At 48.9% G+C, this 24,636-nt stretch overlaps 1 protein-coding gene across 1 annotated transcript; it reads right to left on the reverse strand.

The window, feature by feature from the left end:
* Positions 1 to 264: 264 nt before the first annotated feature.
* LOC147718455 (protein shisa-1-like) lies at positions 265 to 15,144 on the reverse strand. The gene is made up of 2 exons (XM_086966725.1): positions 14,301 to 15,144; positions 265 to 1,259 (listed from the first exon to the last, which is right to left on the reverse strand). The coding sequence occupies exons 1-2, from the start codon at positions 14,584 to 14,586 to the stop codon at positions 721 to 723; spliced, it is 825 nt and encodes a 274-aa protein (XP_086822851.1). The 5' UTR covers positions 14,587 to 15,144; the 3' UTR covers positions 265 to 720.
* Between the last annotated feature and the right edge of the window lie 9,492 nt (positions 15,145 to 24,636).

Below are 24,636 nucleotides of genomic sequence, written 5' to 3' on the forward strand. Positions count from 1 at the left end.
GGAGTGGTAGTGCGCTATACAAATCCACATCACATCACATTTCCCAGTTCGACTTGGTTGTCAAGTGATGAAAACTACGTGAGAACTGTATCCGGTCTGATGCAGCACTGCAAGAGCAGCTGTAATCAAGAATTACCCATTACACTGTGGGGTTTCAGTAGGTGTGTGGGGGTGATGAACACCGCCATCTAGACATTCTAGGTTTACTGGAAAACTTAGCATTGAACAGACCCATTCCAGTTAGGTTGAAAGGTACAAAACATCAACCAATCACATTTTTTTAATGTTCGGCTCACAAAATATTTGGTAAACAAAGTGCATGTTACAAAAATTGAAGGTGCATTTTACAAAAATGGTATTTTAAAATAAAAAAAGTAACACGTCCAGAGCTCCTTTGCAGAAGCAATCTAACGGATGCCTTCTGTCCAGTAGTCCATCGTTAAAAGAATAACTTTAAAAAAATACTACAAGTTCATACAAAAGAGTATTAAAAAAAAGTTTGACTCAAGTCTTGCAACAACGTCAGGAGGCTCATATGTAGCTTTTGGTCCAATGTCAGGGCACAGACGTCTAGTTTCTGCCTGAATGCAAACAGCGTAGTTGTGCTTTCTACAAAATGGGGGTACCAGCTGAACTCTAGCAGTTTCCCCTAACCTGCACGTGCCAAAGATAACCAAAATGTATCCTTGAGTAGATTGCAAGTCATTGACTGCCATAGGCTCAAAGAGCCACTCCGGGGTACATCCTCTGCTCACAGTGCATGGATCCAGCGGGGTAGTTGGACGCCACTTGACCATATATAGTTCTGCCATCCGTGAATGGTCCAGAGGTCATCAAGATTGCATGCTCACCCCCTGGCATGTAGTTCAAGTATGGCGCCTGCATATAAGGCTGGCCACTTGACGGAGGGTGCAGGAACTGGGCACCTTGTGGACATCCCACCAAAGAGAACTGGGCCGCCGCTGGCATGTACATGTTGATGTTCTCTGGTCCTGGATGACACATGTTGTTCTGAGGAGGCCGCGTATCCTGTGGTGGGCGCATCACGGAGCTGGAGCTCGAGCTGGAGTGGCGGGACGGGGTCCGGTCTGAGGGTGGGTCCGCCTCCAGTAGGCGGCTCTGTATGGGTGGAGGCCCGCTCTGCAGTCCCTCTTCATCCGCTTTGATGCACTTGCAGCAACAGATGCCCACGAGCGAGCCAACGATGATGAAGGTGACAAAGACACTGCCCACTAGCAGGAAGGGCAGGTACATGGGCACTGGAAGCAAAAAGGGAGAGAGTTAGAAATTATAATCAAGAAAAACAAGACAAATTCATGCGCCACAGTACACAAGTTGGTGCCCATGAAGCGCAGTGCACACATATTTACAGTATCACTTGTGACTGCAAGAATTGTTCATGGTCATCATATCCACAGAAAGAATGTAATACAACAGCACAGTCACAAATTGCCTTAACCCCAAATCACTCCCTACTACACGCCCAGAAGTTCTTATATTCAAAATATAGAGAAAAAGGTACACTTTCGACCTAACTCAAATGGAGTGCTGAAACCGGGGCCTGGGACGAAACATTGACTCAATGACTTCCATCTTCACGCTTTAAAGGCTACCCTAGAAGCACCCCCATATAGAGTAAGCTAGGCCACTTTATTTTCAGAAAATGTTCGCACATTAACTTCATCAGCATTTGCATCCTCCTCATCTTCAGCTGGCTTCTGATTGAAGTTAGAAGCTTTTTCAAGATGGCCTGTGCGGTCCACAAAATACAAGGAAGAGCTCCAAACTACATTGTGATTCCAGCTCACTCAATGTAAAAGATTTCAAATGTTTGAGCTCGTCTTAGCGCAAGTAACCCACTATATGCGAAGCGTCTTGCTCACTTGACTCAGTGAGCCCTGTCCCTGGGAGAGTGGTGAGGAGATCCTACTCCATTCCCTTCCTAAAAGCATGAATTCCGCCTATTGAGGGTGATCTACCTTATCAATGCTACTACCACATATCCAGCCCCACCTCTGAGTGATGCCGAGAACACACTCAACATGATTCCAATATGTATCCAAGACTCCACCTCAACTATTTCAACTCAATATCTGCACCACTGCTCACCAGAGTGCTAATCCTAGGCATGCTTTCCACCCCAGTATTTGCCCACTCACTCCGACCCTAGCTACTCTTGCCCAGCACGAGGTTCTGTCCTTTGAGCTTTCATGTGTAGCCGTATGGTTTCATACTTTTTTTTTTTACTGTCTGCTTGCTTGTGTGTAAAGTGCACAGCTACCTTAGGGAGTCTGGTTCATGCTATAGAGAACCATAAAATAAAAATTATGTTAATTTACCAACATTTGGAAAAGGCAGAAAAAAATCTGTAAGCATCACGAATGCTAGCTGTGCCCACCCTGCTGAACGCTACAACCAGGCAAGCATCCCAGTCTTCTTCCTGGACTATCCAAACCATTGAAAGTCAACTACTTTGATATGGATGAGTAAAACTAAGGGAAATGAAGGTTACCAGTAAACTATCACGACATCACCTCTACATGCCCCGTCCCAGCTGTTACTGTGTGAGAAACACAAAAGTTAAATCCGGGCCATGAGTACAAACAGAAGCGCACAGAGAGCCACCAACACTAAGGGACTATTAATGACAATACAGATCAAGATCAAATGGAATGGAGAACAGAGATACAGAGAAAGCTGAAGTGCCAACGTTCTAAGCCAGGGCAGTACTAATGAGAGAAGGTATGTGAGGAAGTTCAGGTGTCTGTGTGATCAAGTTCAGAGATTTTGGTGCCAGTTTTAAATTTCAAGAAGTGAGTGAATGAACATTGAGAAGCAATAAAGAAAAGTTTCAGGAGGGAAACGAAAGCGATTCACTGTCTCCAGGGCTCAGCTAACACCTCCATTTCTGTCCATTGAGCATGGAACATGGAAAGAACCTTTTCTCAAACCATTTGCAAAGGACCTGAAGGGCAGCAGAGAAGCCTGTGTTAAGTGAGAAAAGGATGGATATCCACTGGTTGGCTGGAGTGCACCTAAGCCTGCTAAGTGTCAACAAATAATGCATTTTTCTAAACCCCAGCACAGCTGAACCGCCGCACAAAAAAGCTTAGAGATGCCCTCTATACACTATGGAGGGCCTCTCTTAAGAAAGCCCCTGTTCTTAGCTATATGTCCATAGATCAGTACTGCCATCCTCTACCCATTTATCTCACCCTGCCTATGAGTCACTGGGAAAGGAGCCTTCTATTCCATTTAAGAGCAGGAATTGTTAAACTCACCTTGAGCTTCCCTCTTAGCTACCATCCCAACCGTGATCACGTACCATGTCCATGCGATGGGGTGAGTGGCCAATCAATTTTACATTTTTTTTATTCTTGTGCAAATACTATATGAAATACATAAAGCGGCTTTAATACCCATTTTTTAATAAGAGGAGACCTATCAGCCTGAATACTGCATATTCGTGCATACTTACTGGCTGATTTAGAGCTGGTTTTCAGCACAAGCACATTTTTGAGAATTGCCACTCAGGCACGCAAAACGATGTCAAACCCGCGAGTTTTAATAATGCTGAATATTTCTGTGTAGTTGCTGGATGAACTGATGTTTTATACAATAGAAATTACCAATGATTTTTTTTATCTTATTTAACTTGTCATAATGCTAGGTTTACGTCACTGTAGCCCACTTATCATGTATCGTTTTTCTACTCTCTGCCTGTCATTTAATTTGTCATGTTGCTGTGCTTTTATGGGTACTAAGGTAAACTGAACTGACAATACAGATCTAGGTCAAATGGAAGGGAGAACAGAGGACAGAGAAAGCTTAAGAGCCAAAGTTCTCAGGGCAGTACTAATGAGAGAAGGTATGGGAGGAAGTTCAGGTGTCTGATCAAGTTCTTGAAATTTTCAAACTGGCACCAAAATCTCAGAAGTGAGTGAATGAGCATTGAGAAGCAATGAAGAAAAGTTTTTCATGAGGGAAACGAAAGCAATTCACGGTCACAAAATCTTCTCTAGGGCTCAGCTAACAACTCAATTTCTGTCCATTGAGCATGGAACATGCAAAGGGAACCTTTTCTCAAACCATTTGCAAAGGATCTGAAGGGCAGCAAAGAAGCCCCAACCAATTGAAGAAAGGGTTGAACACCACCACTGGAAAGAATCCAGACACTTAGAATAACCCTTTAGAGGAAGAGGTGTCAAGAATTCCACATTGCCATGGCTAGGTGATCTGGAAGCCCCCCCATTTCTCACTACAACTCTTTCAACCCCCAGACCGAAACCTGAAGGGACCATACATCTACCAACCAGATGTTCTCCCCTCTCACCACACCTCCTTTTCATTGGAACATGGTAGGGGCCTTTATTGCGGAGGTTTAAGGGTAGGCGTGGATGCGAGGTGTCCAGGTCAGAGCCTACACGAGGCACTTAATTCTCAGGGTGGCAGTCTACAGTCCTCATTAGGAGGACTACAGTGTATCATTAATGCAGACCAGCTAGAAGGGAGAGAGTTTGCCTCAATTTTCTTAAGTGTTGTTTTTGTGTATTTATTCACCACAAAAGCTACTACTCCCAACTCACATGGTGGGGTTTGTGGGCAGTGGGTGAACAGGGTCTGCCTGAGGTGAACCAGGTGAGCTTGCAGGAGGGTATGGTCCAGGGTAGGGCCCTTTGCCCCATTTGGATGCATGCCAATACACAAAAAGATAGATTGCAAACACTACAAACAAACAGTGAAAGGATGTGCAACAACATACGTTTTCTTTCAGTGTGCCATCAGGATGTGAAGGCACTTGTATGGCTCTAAGTCGTATTCTACTTATGCAGAACGTGTTTAACAAGTACGTCATTTCTGCCAAGAACACCCAGCATGTGTTTCGCCCCCTGTGGCTCGCCAGCCTGGAGCTTCTTCAAGGCTGAAATTATTATAGTAACTGGGTGGGTAATAAGAGGATAACCACTGCATGCGGATTTTAGTAAATACAAACGTATCAACCACTGCGAGATACCCAACCTTGGATGGACGTGCAGAGTATTGATACAGTAGGTCTGAGACTAGTCTCCACTACCCTGAGAAATGGAACTTGTGACTAATTTATGTATTTATGGTATCTTACCGCTTGCCTTGACCGAACGTGGGCACTGCACAAATATTGCCTTTGCTGCCAACTCGTTTTGACCCTACCTTGGGGAAAAGCATCATTCTGAGGAGACTGGATGAAGGCAATACCTTGTTTGTAGGTGTAACATGCTACCCTATATCATATGCAGACCATGGCAACAAAAATGTGTGCTTTATTTACCAGCTAACCCTCTACTTCCGCATCTCTGGACGCTGTTTGCTCCCAGTAGCCAATGGAAAGCGTGAGGCTTGAAGAGCGCGCCATTAGGGCCCGGCCTCCCGGGTCCTCGCCACGCCCCCCTCCCCTATTCATGGCGCCCGGGTCAGCCCAATGGGCGACCGGCCACGGTAATCCCTTCCGGGGCAGAGTGACGTGTGTCCGGCGCAGGAGGGGGTGGAGGCCGAGGCCTATTTAGGCCCCTGGAATACCAGGATCAGTCTTTCTCTCCTGTGCTGGACAGACCACAGGACTGCCCTCTTTGTTCAATCTCGGATTCGTATAGGAGGGCAGCCGACTCGGATGTAATTTGCGTCGAGGCAAAAGCAGAGTGCAGGACCTCTATCGGGGGTTTTGCCAGAGTTGAGGCGTGAGTGTGCTTGCTGGAGAGGCTCGCCGGTGAAGCATGGGCCGGCTCGTGAGGTGAGGTGTTGGGGTCTTGGGCCATGGGCCATGGGCAGCCGTGGGAGGTGGGGGACGTCTCCTGCCGCCTGTGGGTGTCCCGCAGGATTTTGGCGCCGGCGCCTTCCTCTCAAGCCAGAGCCTGGGTATAGAGGCAGAGGGAGATTAGAGCAGGCAGTGGAGCGCGGCGGGAGTTACTCGCATAGAGTGCCACATGTGTTTTCAGGTAAAGATTGTCGGTTACAGCGTAGAGGAGCCTGTGCAGCATAAGGAGCAAGCATTACTCACTGATTTTAAGGAAGTAAAGATTGCCTGTTTCAGGGTAGTGGGGCCGGTTACAGCGTGAGCGGCCGGTTACAGTGTGAGCAGCCGGTATTGCGCACTGATACCAGTAGGGCGCGTGGCGTGACTCTCGCATAGAGCGCTGCGTTTTAAGAAATAAAGCGTGCCTGTTTCAGTGTGATGGGGCTGTTGCAGACCGAGGAGCGGGTATTGCGCGCTGATACCAGGAGTGCGAGCACGGCGGGAGTCACACATCCAGCGCTGTGTGTATTTAAATGGCACAAGCCGGCCGACAAAGGCGGTGCGGTAGTGATTCTCAATACAGTAGATTATGACACAGAGGTACAGCGCTTATTGAATGTACGTACCAACTACAGACCTCCGACTAGGGACCCCGTGCAGGACCTTCTTAAAAACCATCCGTGAGATGGTCAGCAGGGCAAAGACAAACAAATGGATCTCCATTAAGGAAGCTGAGTTTTTGGTCAATGAAACGCCCAGAACACCTGCTTTTTATATCTTACCAAAGATTCACAAGCCTACCCGTCCACCTCCCGGTAGACCCATTGTTTCTGGGATACAATCAGTCCTTGAGCCCCTTTCCAAGTACGCGGATTACTTTTTACGTGAATCTGTGATGAATCAGCGCTCCTTTGTGAAAGACACTACTGATGTGCTGAATACACTGGAGTCCATCGCTTTTGACCAAGAGAAACAACTATTGGTCACAATTGATATCGAATCTTTGTACACGAGTATACCCCAGGACGCAACGCTGGTGGGCAGCAGCACGCGCCCTGGGGGACCTCGAATGGTTCTAGGACACCCCACAGTCATTCTGTGGAGTTGGCTTTAACCAGAAACTACTTCTGCTATAAGGACCAGCTATATTTGCAGACCTCTGGTACTTCCATGGGGGCCACTATGGCCCCCAGCCTGGCATGTATATATGTAGGGCAATTTGAGGAGCACGTCGTCTATCCGGTGAACATCAACCCCTTCCAGAGGAATATCAACCTATGGTTGAGATACATTGACAACGTGCTCTGCATCTGGACAGGCTCGGAGGAGTCTTTGCTTGAGTTTCTCTTGGTTGAACCAGCAGGATCGGTGTCTTAAATTCACCTGGACATACAGCCATACCAACGCAACCTATTTGGATCTGGAAATCTGTGCAGGATCGAATGGCGACTTATGCACTAGAGTACATCAAAAATTGCCGGCCAGAAACTCTTTACTTCTATACAACTCATACCATCCAAGGGCCCTCCGTGACAATCTTCCGGTGGGCCAATTCTTAAGGTATCGAAGGAACTGTTCCGCCACTGATGTCTTTCTCGAACAGTCATTGGATCTTTCTGAAAAACTAGAACATCGAAACTACCCTTGCAAGGTAGTTAAAAATGCTAGGAAGAGAGCCCTTAATACACCACGCAGTGCCCTCTTGGAGCAAACTAGCAGGGACAAATAGGACTGTTTACCAATTGTCATGACCTTTGATCCTATGGCAACCAAAATCAGCCAATCAGGAAACATTGGAACATTCTGTCCAACTCCAATTTCTCTATGCCACCACCCAGATTTGCCTTTAAACGATCTAGCAATCTGAAGGACCGGTTGGTCCACACTAGGGAGCAAACAGTACTGAGAAATGAATCCACAACTGTCCCCAATGGTCACTACCCGTGTGGGTCATGCTCTGTGTGTTCACTCACGAGTAAGTGCAACAGCGTAAGGTTGGCTTCAGGCAAGGAGTGGTTTTTAAACCACTTCAGTAATTGCAATACCACAAATGTTGTTTACAGACTACTATGCAGTTGTGGGCTCCAATACATCGGCCTCACTTCACGTAAAATCAAGGTTCGTATTCAGGAACACCCGAGTACAATTAAGGCAGGTAAACTCACCACAAAGCTGGTTCAACATTGATCTGTTGAAAAACATGGGTTTACCTGGACGGTACGGTACTTGAAAAAGTGAAAGTCAGTCCCTGCAATGTTGAGGCAGTTCTGTTGGCAAAGGAGGCAAGGTGGATTCACAGAGAAGGCAGTGATACTAGGGGGTTGAACGAAATTATTGAATGGAACAGAGTTAGATGAAGCTCACCTAGAACTCTGCCCTGGTCTTTTCCCGACTCCTAGCTCCAAGTGGTTACGATTACTGATTGAATCTACTCAGGATCTTAGCATATATGATTGACCATATGGAATACTGCACTAACAACTCCTGAATGGTTGGGGGACTTCTGTATTGTTTCCCTAGATCTTCCAATGTAGGTATGCCAGCAATTTAAGCACAATATTGGGTAACATCTCCCGCAGCATGCGTGGGGCAGTATGGGGGTACGATTATGTGTTGGTCGCCCTGGAGGTGATTACATTGAATAATTGTAACTAACTATTGAGAATTATGAACATCTTGCCATCATGGCGCCAACATTTTTCTTGGTCCCGTGGTCTATCATGTGACCAGGACGCTGTACCTCCCATAGACTTTCATGCTGTAGGACATCGTAGTATTATGGACATAGCCCCGCGGAATTTTACAAACACCGGCACCCAGAGATAAAGCGAGGAAGCTAGAGGATTGTGGCACATTTAATAATGAAATTACAGCACATGAAAAATAGGCAATGGAACTATGAACTTAATACATCTGATGGTACCATGGAGAACACATACGGGCTGGGTCGTTTTCGATCTTAAACTGTCCCGTTTGAGCTAAAAATCCACACAAAAGACATGCAATATATAAACTTATACACAACGAAAGTCCATTATAAGATGGCACCCGTGTTCGCCGCCTCGTCCGAGTCACGTGAGTGGGCGGGTGACCGGGATCTAGTTGCGCGATCCGCTTTTCATAAAAACCACCGCACGCAAAACCCGGCGTTCCTGGGATGATTCACGGTCCTGGTGCCAGTTTGTACGGTGAGGAGTCTGGGGCAGTATACAGGAGTCCGGGGGCTGTAATCACAGTACGAGTAATGGGCAAACCTTAATATGCACTATTGCAGCGAGAACGTATTACTGACATGGGGCTGTATTTCAAGTGCAACAAAGTGAATTACAAACTGGCGTAAACAGTAACTGGAAATATACCATATGGGTTTGCAATGTACCATCGGAGCAACCTTTTTTCATTTAGTAACAGCAGCCTAGATACAAGGGAGGTTGGGAACCGTGTTTGGTGTAGATAGAGGCGCATGAATCTTAGCCAGGCCAGAGACTATTACGGATAAATTTGCCCCTCTGGTGCAGCATGTCCTGTAATGAACGGACTAGTGTCTTGGCTGTCTCTATATATAAAGTCTGCTATAATTGAAATGCGCTGCAGATTGGGGTGTGTGAATCTTACAAAAGTTAGAGAAAATCATGGCCAGATTTGCCCCATTTGTTTCCTGTTGTCTGTTAACAACGGACATGTGTGTGTTTCAGATTGATGTGACAATCGACAAAGAACTACTGTCCTTTCCAGCTGGTATGAGAGGCTTTGGCTGGATAAGGGTAAATAGATGTTGTACTGGTGACACATATTTGAAGCTTTGAGAGTCCTCTTCCCATTACATGGTTTTTAATTATGGCTTATTTTCAACTCAACAGTTTCCACTATGAGTGTCCAATATTGGTGCAACGACCCAGTGGTGAGCCCTGATGAATCTGCCAATAAGTGTGTAGGGCAGTGAAACATGTTGGCTGTGGGTATTGGTATGAGAGGCTATGCTACCAACCTTTTTAATTCACCTTACACACCACAACTAATAATAAAATTGTAACTTTGGTGTGTTGGTTGATTTTAGATACTTTTTCTTGTTTTCATACCGAGGAGTGTATCTTTGGGTGTTTTTTGTCTTGCACCTGTTTATACGCACATGACATTTGGTTTTGCGTTGGGACACTTTCTTTGAGGAGGTATGGGAACCGATGATGAGAAAGGGGCAAGAATTTGGTAATTACATGCCTAAAGGCCCCGAAGGTGTTCTCCCGTGAGGTGCCTACCTCCTCACCACACATTTTTTCTATGTTTATTTCACTATAAGTGTGGACGGTGCACTGTTTCAGTTGAGCAGTTGCTGGTGGACTTTGGTGAGTTGAAAAACACTTCCAGATGATCTCCCTTAGATTTTATGTTTGAAGAAACAATGATTTGTTTTTGGACGATTTGGCTTGTTTGAGGTCACACGCCTAGACTGACAGGACGGGGGCGTCCGCTGAGGAATTAAATTACATAGATTCCAGCAAAATAACATGCCTGATTTAATGAACACTAATCCCAGTCCAGGGTACAGGGACTTTTTGGTATTGATACTTAGTGAGTGGAGGGCTGTCCCTAAACGTACCCTTATTCTCCTCTTGGGTCCTTTTTGTATTGCAGAACAGTGGTGGGCCAGCGCAGCTGGGTGTTACAGGGGCAGTGAAACCTAGATGTGGGCCCAATTAGTGCTAGAAGCTCCTATTTGGCTACAGGATGCCAGCAAGGGGGCGCAGCTATAAGAGGAAATGCAAAGACGCCGAGATTGCACAACTGCTCATGCTAGTATTGGCAAAGTTTAGCAGGGATGAGGAGGAGAGCCAAGATGATCAGGGGGGCAGGCCCTGGAATCAGACGGAGGACAGGCCCCAGAGACAGGATTAGGGGACCACCCCCGTAGAAATGGCGTCCCCCCCCCACCCCACCCCAAAAGCTGCTTTCCCTCCTCTGGGCAAGAGGCCTAGGACGCAGCCAAAGAAAGGAAAGGGCGGGAGCAGTAGTAGGGCAAAGAGGAATAGGAAAGGAGAGTTACTTGGGGGGCAGCCTGTAGTGCCCGAGGCCCCCCTACCCTCTGTGGTTGCCCCACAGTCAGAACCAGTGTACCCTTGCAGCCAGTACCGAACTCAATGGAATGTAGAGTAACCCCCACAAAAGTAGTGTGTGTGTGGGCGGGGCAGTATCTCTTCACAGATATAAATAGTATCCACAGGGCGGGGGCACATGTTTCCACCCAGGCACGTGCAACGTAAGCTGGATGCATAAAGGCTGGTGGTGCCCTTGAAAACGCCTTAAAATATTTTTGGGGAAGGTTTGTAGAAATTCACATGGGCAGCAAAATATTAATGAAACACAGCCATGGCATACGAGTGCCCATTTTTACACCCCAAACCGAAGTTTGCGATTCGAGCCACGGAGGACACGTTTAAATGCTGCGCTGAGAGGACACGAACCACGGGTGGGGGGCGTGTCCTCTTAAGTGTGGGTCCCCACAGCACAGGAGGGATCGAGAGTTTCAACAACTGACCCTGGGCGCCACAAGGAAACCTAAGCCCACCCGCTCCTGGGTAGATAACCTGCGGCCTGACCCCCGACCCTGGCCTCCATCAAAGGAGCGCCAAGCGCCATCCAAGCCAGGAATGTCTCACGACTGAACCACCCAAAGGAAAACAGGACGTGAAACCATACACCACGGCCCTCTCAGATAAAGCAGCTCGTTTTCAACCGACTTCGTGAGACTGTCAACCCAGGACGCTTCAACGGAGGAGGGGCGGGTGGGGGCGACACCCCATGCCATCTCCTTGGGACAGACTGTCACAAAAACCTGCCATTGCACCCTCCCGACGACGTGCCTCCTCCAGACACCAGAAGCGCGTGGACACCAGTGCCGCACCCCCAACAACCACCGTTGCTACATTCCCCCAATAAAGCTCCACAAATGTACCCCGACACTCACTCTAGTAGCCAACAGCGTTGCTTCCCCCCCCGCATTCCCAGCAGCTCCATTCCCACGAGGCTCTCAGCAGCCCCCACACACTGAGCCAGAGCAACGAGCTCCACTAATAAATGTACCAGATAACGCCATGCAGACTGCACTGCCCACCCCTAGCAGCCACCAGAGCTGCATTACCCCACATCCACCAGCGCTGCATTCCCACTAGGCTCCCAGCAGCCACCAGCTCCACTCCCACTAGGATCCCAGCAGCCACCAGCTCCACTCCCACTAGGATCCAGCAGCCACCAGCTCCACTCCCACTAGGATCCAGCAGCCACCAGCTCCACTCCCACTAGGATCCAGCAGCCACCAGCTCCACTCCCACTAGGATCCCAGCAGCCACCAGCTTCACTCCCACTAGGCACCCAGCAGCCACCAGCGCTGCATTCCCACACACTTTCAGATACTAGAGCAACCATCCCCAGACCCACTAATGCATTCACCACAAACCCATGCAGGAATAACTGCTCACTCCACTGCCCATTCCTAGCAGCCACCAGAGCTGCAAACCCACCACACTCCCAGCAGGCACCAGTGCAGCGCTGCCACAAGCACTCCCAGCAGCCACCAGAGCTACATTTCTCACACCTTCCAGATACCAGTGCAGCCGTTCCCACAGTCCCAGCACTGCTGATGTATTCGCCACACAGGCCATGTGCTCACCACACCCCCAGCAGCCACCAGCCTCGCATTCCCCACACACTATCAGATACCAGTGCAACCATGCACACACTTACTGCACAGCTAAGGCACTCACCACATACTGAGCTGCACCCCCACCCCCTGCAGACACTTCGAGGAACAAGAACAGCCATCCCTGCACACTTCTCGCACCACTAATGCTTTCTACACTCCTACAAGTGCCCACATCTCGATGCCAGCATTTCCCTTCAAACTCGTGGGAGGGCCATGTTGCTCAGGGTCGCCCACGTCTTACAACAGACCAGGTCTCCTCTTTTCAGCCCTTTCTTTCCAGCTTCTTTCTTTCGATAATCCTTTGCCTAATTTTCCAGCAAGTCAAAAGGTAGAGGGGATCAGATAAACACATGTTTCAAAGTACCTGTAACCACTGCAGTACAAACTACGTTTGGCTAACTTCGTAACAGAAATGCTAATGTATCTGTTTTTAAAAATTAATTAAAAAACATTTTTAAATATATATTAAAAAAAACAAAAAACATTTGAATGGCACCTCGCCAGATTACGGCGGCCCACCTGCGGGCTTGTCCAGCGTTACAATATTTATACATTTTGTAATGGTCCAATTGGCCGGTAACAATATTTTTTGAAAGAGGTGCCCCGTTATACACTCTTACCCTCCCTAATATATACCTTGAATCCCTCAAACACCCCAACCCCCAAATGCTGCAATTATCAGCGCCTCACTTGGGTTCTACCCCTCAAAAGGCCTCACTGAACACCTTTCATCATAACCTGTCACCAGCATCCTACCTGCGTCTACCATCTCAAGTTCTGATGCCGCCTTCCAGTGTACTTTTAATGAATAAACGCAATTTGTACATCTTCGTCACTAACACTTGGACCCTTCTGTACCCCACCAGCCGGGACGCCGAGGGACCCGAACCAGGTTATCTGCAGAGGACCATCCCTATCCAAATAGGTACTGGGAATTCCTCTCCCCCGCGCCCCGAATACCTGGAGCAGAATGCTACAGCGAAGATTTTTCGCGAAAGCAGAAAGTGTCTGTAAATAAATAGACACCATCTTTTTATCTTTCACTTTTTCCACACACCTTAGCGCGTGTGTTGGAGACTATCACCTGTGGCACCACTTTTGCCACTCGCTTCACTCTTCTATTGGTCCTGACGAAAGTCCTGCCCAATTTTTTCTGAGACTGAAACATGTATACCGCATCACAAATAGCCAACTCCGAGTAATATTTAAACTATCTGTAGTTACATCACATAATTTTAACTGATACCCTGAGTCGCCAAGAATAAAATAGGTAAGGATCCCCAGAGGTATATTTTAATACTCACCTTCATCCACATCACACAAATTGCACGACACCTGCTCCGCTGTAGTCAGGCGTGGAAGCACAACCAGGCAGCATTCGGCTGCCTGGTTGGACCCCGATGATGAAGCATGACACCAACCAGGTTTGTGTGTGAGGGGTTTATAAACAAGACCAATTGGGTCCAGCCTCAAGGCAATTACTACAAGTGACCTAGTACAATAGTACACACCCACACCCTAAACTCACAGTGGCCCAGTCCACATTGATTGTTCCCTTCTGTACCCCTCCCATGGACCCTTCTGTACCCCTCTCTCTCCCTCACTTGGACCCTTCTGTGCCCCACCCCTTCCTCACATGGACACTTCTGTGCCCCTCATTTGGACCCTTCTGTACCCTCTCTCCCTCACTGCCCACACATCTCACGTCAATGCTCGCTTCCACAGTGCCCCAAGTCTCAATCCGTCACCCCTCGCTTACCAGCACCCCTCCGTATACCCGGTCTGGACCCACTCCACCCCTCCCCCGCGGCCATGACGCCGCAGCGCACTCACCTGCGGGCGGGTAGGTGCTCCCGACCTCCTCCAGCTCCTCGGCGGGGCCCTCGGAGTAGTCGTTGCTGCAGAGGCCCTGGTCCAGCCGGGCCTCCGGGGCCGAGCAGCAGTAGCGCAGGCCGCAGGTCCCGCAGCAGAAGGAGGCCTCCGGCGCGTCGTACCTCTCGGGGCACTGGAAGCCCCCGCGCCGCTCCCCCCGCGGGCCCCCGTCCGCCCATGGGTGGCAGTACTCCCCGGCGACCAGCCGGAGCAGGGGCAGCAGCAGGAGGAGGAGGGCTCCCTCCATGAGGGCTCCGCGGACAAAGCAAAACCCAAACTGGCTCAAATCTCCTCGAGTGATGGGACTACTGAAAATACCGCCGTGAAACAAAAACTGTGCAAGGGGGCGCTACCAATGTAAAACTAACAGCGCTCGGGAAGAGTTTGATAGGCCGGGTGGTAACGCTAAAAGTAACTTCAACAATACCAAAGTGTAACAAAATTCCAAGTGACTATAAAACTAACCAAAATGGACACTCACTAAAAGATTGGTTGAAAGTAAAGTAAATTAGAAAAAAAATAGTTAAATGAGAGGGCCACGCTGAAAAAATAAACTCGAGCTTAAAAAAAATATCTACTCTATGTACAGGAAAAGCAGAGCGCGGATGCAAAACACGAACTCTTGAGGAGGGGGGATGACCGGCTCTGCAGTTTTCTGTAAACAAAGATTCCAAAGTGTTGGGGAGCCAGGCCTCCGAGCCTCTCTAGCCCCCTACTCCTGCGCTGCTCGGGAAAGACTGCGGACAGACCGGCCACTGTCTCAGGAAAGTCCACAGGGCTGAATGAAATGCAGCACTCACTCCACGTGGACCCGCCCCCACTGCCCTGCCTAAATCCCCTCACAGCCCCCCACCCCCTGCTCACCGGGATAGGCCCCTGCTAATGAGCACAGCCCCCCGCCCAATTAAAAACACATCCCTGTTTGCATTCAGGGGGCTTCTCTCCGCATTGTGTTGCGCTTTGCCACAACCTTGCACAATTTCTGCGTAATCCTTTAAGTGGCTGCTCGGAGTGAAAGGGGGCCGCCGTTTACGCGCCTGGGCGTGTAATTGTGCATGTGCTGAGTGACACTGCGAGCCAGCCCTTCTTTGTGGCCAGTGAATGGGCCTCAAATATTCCACGCTGGGCGCGGAGAATGCATGGGGTGCAGAGGGGCGCGGCTGAATGGCGCGGTTTGGGTAGAAACACGCATGTACATGTTACCACGCCGTGTACTCTTTTCAGGCTGTCAACACGTCTGTGTTTTAAAGGTCCGGACCCTCGTTTTTATTACACATCGTTTACAACTTGCTCCCGCGGTTGTTTGTTTTTCTCGGCACGTTCGTTTCTTGTAGGCAATGATTTAAAACTGAAACCACTCGTTCCAGAACTGACTGGTTTTTATGGACGATGGAAGCTGGTTTACTTTTCTAACTCCCGTCCTGGAATAGAAAGTGTTTTCCGCAAAAACAGTGCACGAGGCTTATTAACTATTCTAACTCCAGTTCTGGTCTATTTTGGGGAAAGTTGAAAAAATCCCCAAATATTTATAAGAAAGGGTTGACAAGTTGTACATTTGTAGCAGGGCAAGTGGTCCCTGGAAGGTGTCACTCAATGCAAAAAGTATGTGAATCAAATTAAAGAGGGCTGGATAAAGTATTCATGCCACGCGCGTGCGTTCCAATTAAGACTGGGCACAGACACACGACGCTTCTACAAACCTCTGGCCCCATCAACTACCCCGGCCCCACAGCACAATGTAGAGATGTGCTCTCTTCCCCCAATAACTGTCGGAGCCAGGTTGCTGTTAAGCTTTCTTTATTCAAGTTATCGTTACAAGCAGCGCCGAGCACGTCCTCTGCCCAGCCGGCTCGCGCTTATGCCTACGCTGCGCGCGCTGCCTTCCTACGTCACCGCACGTCACGTAGCTACGTGACGTGCAACGCTAGAGCGCTCACTACATATCTCCCCCTTTTCCCAATGAACTATATGTACAAATCTTGACTCATGTCGTAGTCTCTGAATCTCGCAGGTTGGACCACCGCCCTTCCCCTTCTTGTCAGTCTTACCGGGGTCGTGGCAGTTGTCGCTTCGCTTCTGTTGCCACCTCCTAGCGCAGCCGCACTAGGCTCACCTCTGCTCCTATCCTCTTCGCTCAGCTGTTCCCCACTTGCACCATCGTCCTCTTGTTGTGCCTCTCCAATATCCAGGTCCTCTCCCCCATATTCACGGGGGTCTCCCTTCTGTCCTCACTTCCACCATCTGTTCCGTTGTCACTCCAGCAGAGTATTTTGTTGCATCTGGCCATGCGGTCTTGCGACCACACATTTCCATCGCTCAGTAGGGACGCTCTACCTCTTACTTCCACCACCTGCATGGGCTTGCTGTACTTGCTTTCTCCCTTTTTTTGTAACGTGGCCAGCTTTACTCTCACCCATTCTCCTTTCTCCAATGCTGTGTTCTTCACGTTTCTCCGCGCATCGTAGTGTTTGGTGTACACTGATTGGGCTCTTTCTAGGTTAGCCTGCACCACAGCCGGTGACCACTCGCTCTTGATTATCCTTTCCTTCCATACTCTGTTGTCCTGGGTGAAAGGCTCACGGCCTCTGAGAATCTGGAATGGACTATAGCCAGTGTTCGTGGGTGTTATCCTATATGCCCACACCATGTGCCAAACTTCTGCTTCCCAGTCTTTATTGTCTGAGATGGCCGCTTGTATCGAACCCATCACCACTCTATTAAAGCGTTCCACCAACCCATTTCCAGCTGGATGGTATATGGACGTATGTTTTGCTGTGATGCCGTTCCGCTGCAGGAATTGGGACCATTTTTCAGATCGGAATTGGGGGCCATTGTCACTGAGGACATTCTTTGGGATGCCCTCCCTCACAAAAGTCTCGGCCATGAAACTCACTATTGTCTCTGTGTCCATTGTTTCTTCAATCCTCAATTCCAGCCATTTGGAATATCGGTCCACCATGACACAGATGTATTTCTGTATCCCTTGTGCGTTTAAGACAGGACCCAAAATGTCTATAGACAGCTCCTCCCACGGATTCTTCGGAGGATCGAATTTCCCCAGGGCTGGGTGCAAAGGTTTGAGTGTTTTGTCTGCACCTTGGCACCTCGGGCACTCCCTGACATGTCTCTCCGCCCTTATATCCATTCCCGGCCACCAATAGTTCTGCTTGGCCCTCAGTTTCAGCTTTCCAGCACCTAGATGCCCTTCATGCAACATGTCCATCAACTTGGGGATCATTTTGGTGGGTGGTATGACTCTCTCACCCCTGAATATGAATATGCCCTGATCGTCAGTCGATAGTTCCTCTCTCACTTCGAAGTACGGGATGAGTTCTCGCCCTGTTCTGTTTTTGTCGGGCCAACCCCTTACTATATGGGATTTTACTTCTTCCAGAACCAGGTCTTCTTCATATGCTTGTTTCCATTCTTGTCTGCTTATGGTTGTTTCTTGATCTTCTGTGAGTGCGACCCACTCTTCCGTTCCCTCGTTGTGTTCTGTGCTGGATTCCATTGCTGCGGCCCTGCTTAGGTAGTCCGCCACCTTGTTCTTATTTCCGGGAATGTGTTCCACATCATATCGGAACTCCATTAGTTTGAGTGACATCTTGGAGATCCTTTGCGTTGCATCCGCATGTCCGCTTGATGTGAGTACCTTGAGCAGGGGCTTGTGGTCAGTCCTCAACCTGAATCTGGTGCCCGACAGAAATTGTCTGAACCGAGATATGGCCCACACTACCGCCAGCATCTCCTTCTCGATCACGCTATATTTCTTCTCGGTGTCGCTCAGGGTGCGGGATGCGAAGCTTATCGTTTCTAATCTCCCGTGGCCGCGGTCTTGCATAAGGACTGCTCCCAGTCCCTTGTCGCTGGCGTCCGTTGTGAGCACTGTGCTTCCTTGAGGGTCAAATCCTTGCAGTGGAACGGCTCCTGCCACCTCCTTTTTCACTTTTTCGAATTCTTGCTGAGCCTCTTCCGACCACCGGAACTCACTGTTGTCTCTTGTGAGAAGCCTCATGTGGTGGGTCTTTGAGGCGAAGTGTTGTATAAACTTCCCGTAGTACTCTGCCATCCCTAAGAACGATCGGACTTCCTCCTTGCTGGACGGTGGGGGCGCGTCGCAGATCGCTTTCACATTTTCCGCCTTAGGGGTTACCCCTCGCGTGCTTATCTCATGCCCCAGGTACGTTACCTTTTCCATTCCTATTCGGCACTTGGTCCATTCTGCCGTGAGGCCCTTCTTTTCCAGGATTCCCAATACGTCGCTAAGTTTCTTATCATGGTCGGACCTGTCGCGCCCCATCACTAAGATGTCGTCCTGGAAGTATTGGACCCCAGGCCTGTCCTTGAACAACTGATGCATGAGTTTTTGAAACACCGCTGCCGCTGAGGCTAGCCCGAACGGCATGCGGCGGAATTGGTAGCACCCAAAGGGGGTAATGAACGAGGTCAGTTTGCGACTATCCGGGTGTAATGCAATTTGGTGATACGCTGATGTTAAGTCTATGGTGGAATACCACTGGATGCCCCTTGTGAAGGCCAACATCTCCTCTATGCGGGGTAGGGGGAACCTTTCTACCACAATGTTCTTATTCAATTCGCGCAGGTCAACGCACAGACGGACCTTGCCACTGGGTTTCTTCACCACCACCAATGGCGCCAGCCATTCAGCGCAAGTGATGGGCTCGATGATCCCTTTTTTTTCTAGCTCTTGCAGCTCGACTTTCACGTCATCCCTCACAGCCAATGGGATGTTTCTCACCTTATGGGCCACTGGTACTGCTCCCTCTTTGAGGATGATCCTGTGTGCGAATCTGTCTAGTTTCCCCACTGTGCCCCCGAAGACAGTTGGAAAGTCTTTCCTCCATTTGTCCGTGTCCGGTCCACCCTCTTGTTCCGTTAACAGGATTTGCTCCTTGCCTCCTGGGTCTAATTTGATGCCTAAGTCTCCCTGGTCGAGCCAGCCTAGGACTGAAGGGCCTTTCTCTGAGACGTATAGCTTGCACCATGCTGATCTCCCCCTGAACTCGAAGTTCAGCTTCCTGTATCCGGCCATGGGTATGCGATCTCCGTTGTATGTGACGGGACGGATGTCCAATCTTTCCAATTCAGGGCCCAGTCGTGGAGCAAACTTCTCCTCCCATACTGTTCTTTGGATAATGGTGTAGGGTGACCCTGTGTCTGCCACCACTTGGATTTCAACGCCTCCTATTGTCATCTCCAGGATGGGTTTCATCGTTCTTCTTCCATCGATACCTAGGACTTGCCCATCCACACTCATGATCTCGTCATAGATGCAGAGCACGGTCACCACTTCTTCTTCTGCCACTTCTTCTAGTTCCTCCCCTTCTTGGCCAACATACCTCACTGCATTCTTGGCTGCTTTCTTCCTACACACTTTCTCATAATGGCCGACAATCCCGCAAAACAAGCATTTGGCGCGAAATGCGGGACACTTCCGGTCGTGCGCCTCGTGTGACCAGCTTCCGCACCTGTAGCATGACTTTTTGTTACTTCCCGCTGATTTACCAGCGGGGCCAGGGGTGTTTGGCCATCTGCTCGGACCCTTCTCCGACGGTTTCCGTGTCTGGTGGTCTCTGTGGTGCTCTTCGTTGTCTACTTTGTTCACTACCCCGCTGGGCGCGGTTTCTTTCTTCGTGGCTGCTGCGCACCTTCGCGCTAGTTCGGCCCTCTTGACTATTACTAGTACATCTTTGAATGAGGTGTCGCCTGCGGCCCATAGCTTGTCCTGCACATTCGTGCACGTGGTGTGCATCACCACTTGGTCCTTTATGAATTCGCTTTCCCAGTTTGCATACCTGCAAGAGGACGCTAGCTTCCTCAGCGCCGCCACGTACTCTTCCACCGTCTCTCCTGGTTGTTGCTTTCTTTGCTGGAAGTTAAACCTGTCCACTGAAACACATATCGATGGTTTGAAGTGTTCATCCAGGTCTTCCATTGCATGTGCGTACACGTCGTCGTCTGTCGCTTCTCTCTTTCTAGGAACCAGGCTTTTGTAGATCCTCAGACCTTCCGGGCCCAGGTTTAACAGTAAGATGCGTTTCTTTCTCGGTGGCTTGAACTTCTCTTCACTTTCATCTTCTAGCACTTCTATAAAATTGTCTATATATTCTTTCCAGTCCTCCCATTTCATGAGGGGTTCCCCTGGTCTGGGAAGGAACTGGACTGGCGCCATCGCGAACCCCGCCTGCGCGCTCATCTTCTCACCCTTGGATGTGGGCGGCGCACTTTCCTGGCCTCTCGGGCTCCCCGGCGCGCTGTTTCGTTCTTCCCCGCTGACTAGGGGTGGGGGGCGGTTCCTTTCAGCCCCTTCCCGCTCAGGTGGGGTAGCCAGTGCGGTTCCTTGTGGGCCGTGGTCGTGGCTAGCTTCTGGCGCGATGTGCGTCGCAGCTCCCGGTAGGTTACTCACTGCGCGTCTGCTGTGCGCTTTAATTGTGCGCTTGTTAGCTCTGTTACGCTCCTTGTGGTGCCCGGGTCAGGGTGTGGTCACTGTGTGTTCCCTCGGGCCCTCTTTGCGCTCGGCTCCGTGACTCCGCTCCGTTACTTCAGCTCGTCGTGTGATCTGTGTCGTGGGGGGTCGTGGGCCGCTGATCCCACCCTCGTCGCCACTGTAGAGATGTGCTCTCTTCCCCCAATAACTGTCGGAGCCAGGTTGCTGTTAAGCTTTCTTTATTCAAGTTATCGTTACAAGGAGCGCCGAGCACGTCCTCTGCCCAGCCAGCTCGCGCGCTTATGCCTACGCTGCGCGCGCTGCCTTCCTACGTCACCGCACGTCACGTAGCTACGTGACGTGCAACGCTAGAGCGCTCACTACACACAACTTTTTAAACCGCCCTACAGAACGTGCAGTGGACTGGTAAAGGGCCTTTGATTTTTTAATGCGTTTCGGATCCCTTATATTTAGTGGTCCTCCTCCTACCAGGTCACTTTGGGCACTGTTTTCAGGCCCAGACTTTAGGGTGATAACCTAATGCATTCTGGGTGCTGTAGTCCTGCTTTTTTTCCATTGAACTAATTGGACACCTGGAATCTTTTCCTTTTTTTTGTAGTTGAAAAGGCTGTGACTATATTGAATGAGGTGGTTGCCTTACTTGTATTTTTGTTCCTTCTACTAATGAAGAGGAAACCAAGAAATACCGTTGTATGCCGTATTTTATGGTTCCTGGGGAGGCACAGAATACTGTTGAGTACCATATTTGTGTGCTTAGCTGCATTTCTAAGCCTTCATTTTAAAGTGTGGGAGGGAGACTAAAAAAAAATTCTATGATCCTATGCATGTATTAATGACAACTATTGTATTTTGCAGCTGCACGTCAGAAGGCAAGGCCTAGAAGAACCCCTAACATTCCAGGATAAACTAATTCATTGTGGTGTGGGCTGACCCCACATGCAAGTGAGCACCGCATTTCAATACAGAAGCTCTGCCTACCATGTGTTACGGCTTTATTTTGATTACTGAGAGGGAATTCTTGGCTATTTTCTGAAACCAAAATTAAAAATATTGTTGCAAACAGGCTTTCCAACTAAAAAGCGGGGTACCCTAAAAGAGCAGATACTGGAGCGGGACGGGGAAATTGAACAGAGGAAGAATGTAGAAATCACCAGACTCGAAAACGAGATATTCAACCAAAAACTGTACAATAGCTTTAGATGAAAGAAGTGAGAACTACCACAAGTTGCATCTGTACTGCCAGGTTTAAGTGCATTCTAAGTGTAGAAATCGATATGAATAAAGAGTAACCATCACTTTATACAATGGTTTCAATGACGTTGGCCGCTGCCAAAACTCTGGCGTCTGTTCTTCTATGGGCACTGGTATCTCTCCCGATGCTTTGCATATAGTGGTTGATCTTTATGAGATTTTTGGGTGAATTGTCTAATTTCAGTTTTGTTTCCTTGCTTTGAAAAGCAGCCAAATGGTCAATTTATGCCAATCATTAATTTTTTCCCTAATGATATTGGCAGTGCTCCCACTCTTATGCAGCCTGCTCTGCGCTATAAAAGGCGTGGCACAGCATTAAGATCAGTCAGATCACAACCCGACAGTCGTTACCCTTGATACACAATAACGCTGACCTTACAAAAATGACCCACCACTCACCACCATTCTTGCATTGGAGAATATAACCATTCTCAGACCATATTGCGCCGAGACACCCTAGGGTATTCGTGCGCAATAAAAATCTCAAAAACATAAACATATTTATTGCAATCATAAACACAACAAAAATAAAAAATATTCAAAACATTTACTATATGTACAGCCAATTGGAGGATAGTTTTGACTTCACTAATACATGAAACACTCCTATCGCATTTTCAAAAGAGTCAGAGTCATGGTTTTCCACTCCTCTGGTCTCCTGTGGCATCACCTAGTTCTCGTGGAGAAGTGTGGCTCAATGGTTAGAGCGGCAGACCCTGATGCAGAAGTCTAGCCCGGGACCAGGGTTCAATTCCTGTCTCGGCGGGTCTTGGGCTCAATTTCCTCGGACCTGTTAATTCTCGCCTCGGTGCCTATTCCAATCATGGGTCCCACTCTGCAACTCTGGGCAATAGCTTGCTTAATCTCCACAACGGCCCCCACAACGCTAGGATGCCTGGCTTCACCTTGGGGTGCCCAGGAGTGGGCTCCTCACAGGGAAAGGCCAGGAAGGGTTCCTCAGCGGTATTCGTACAAGCGCCGAGATGCCTCCGGGTAGTTGTGCGCTATACAAGTACCTCTACATACATTTACAATTTACTTGGCATTGGGGGACACACCTGCGGGCCCATCGACAAGTTTTTCTTCACAAGCCAAACTCACCAGCTCTCTCAATATAGAAGGGGCATGGGCCAGCAGTAGAAGATGGGTCCCCAAACAACCATGCTAGAGGGAAACTCATAGAAGGTATCCCACAGCACCCATTGTGGATGGGGCTGGGCAACCGGGCCATACCATAGTACCCTGGCACAGCCAGTCACCACCCAGCAGCATCACCAGGACGAGTAATTGTGGTACCCTGTGAGGGTCTGGACAATTGCTGTAGGCAACGTCACCAGCCCTTCTTTGGAGGCTGTAGTATTGCTGCCCAAGTTAAGCCAAAGGCTTAAAAATGGATTCTATCTACCTGCACTTTTATTCCTTAAACCAAGGTTGACCACATGTTTTGTAGCCAAACATGATTCCTTGCCCGCCACAGTGTGGGCAGTTTTCTCACAACAACACACAATGCCTTTCGCAGTAAAGGGCTGAGGGAAGGAGAGAGAGAGGTTATAGGGCTACACGTATGCACTCTCCCTTACAGAATCACAATACACAGAAAACAAACATGGCTCTTAGAGGTTCCTGTATTTGAGAGTCCCACATCTGATTTGGGGGTAACTACCCAGTCCAGGAAGTTTTCATGTGCCCAATTCTTGTGGAGAGGATATATTATAAAAATATACAGGATTTTATTTATTTGAGAAGGTTTATATAATGCAAACATGACCCGTAAGGATATCCGAGCACTGAACAAAGAAGCAGATACGATGAGCAGGTAAAGGCTTAAAAGCTAAACATATAGGAAAGCAACATGCAAAAATATGAAAAAAGAGCAACCAGCATTGTGGTACATATAAAGTAACAAAAATTGCATTGTTGAATAGGTGACCAATGTTGTCAACAATAAATACGAGTTAGATCGGGTAGCTTCAGGTCTACTTCTTTTTTGAATGAGGAGGTCGGAGGGTTTGATCTGATTTTGGGAGGAAGAGCATTCTATATTCTCGAAGCAAGTCTGTAGAAAGTGCGGTTGCAAGTTTTTTTCTTTTTGAATTTGTGAGGTGTCAGCAGGAGAGTGTTATAGCTTCTTAAGGCCACCTTCACACCAGATAGTTCACATTTGTTTGCCAGGTAAACAGGGGTGTTATAGTGAAGAGCTTTGTGCGTCAATCAGGCTATCTTGAACCGAATCTCTCCTTTGAGTAATAGCCAGTTGGGTTGAATTAGGTCTGGTGTGATGTGATCACGTTTTCTTGATTCCGTGATGAGTCTAGCAGCAGAGTTCAGACTGGCTTAACCCTTTGCGTGCGTCGGACGTGGGAGCCTTCCGACATCACGGTGGGCGTGTGCGTTGGATGGCTCCCGGCTGACCTGGCACCCACCCAATGGGGAAGCGCGGGCGCTCTCCCTGTGGGCCGCCCTTCATGCCGCCCCCTTCGGGTGGCAGCGGAAGCCCTCCCGCTGCCCCCCTACCCCACTGTCTTCCCGCCACAAGTCATCTAATGATGTCAGCACGCGCCAACGTCATAAGGTGAA

The sequence above is a fragment of the Lissotriton vulgaris genome, chromosome 4_1, assembly GCF_964263255.1.
Source record: "Lissotriton vulgaris chromosome 4_1, aLisVul1.2, whole genome shotgun sequence".
Lineage (NCBI taxonomy): Eukaryota > Metazoa > Chordata > Amphibia > Caudata > Salamandridae > Lissotriton > Lissotriton vulgaris.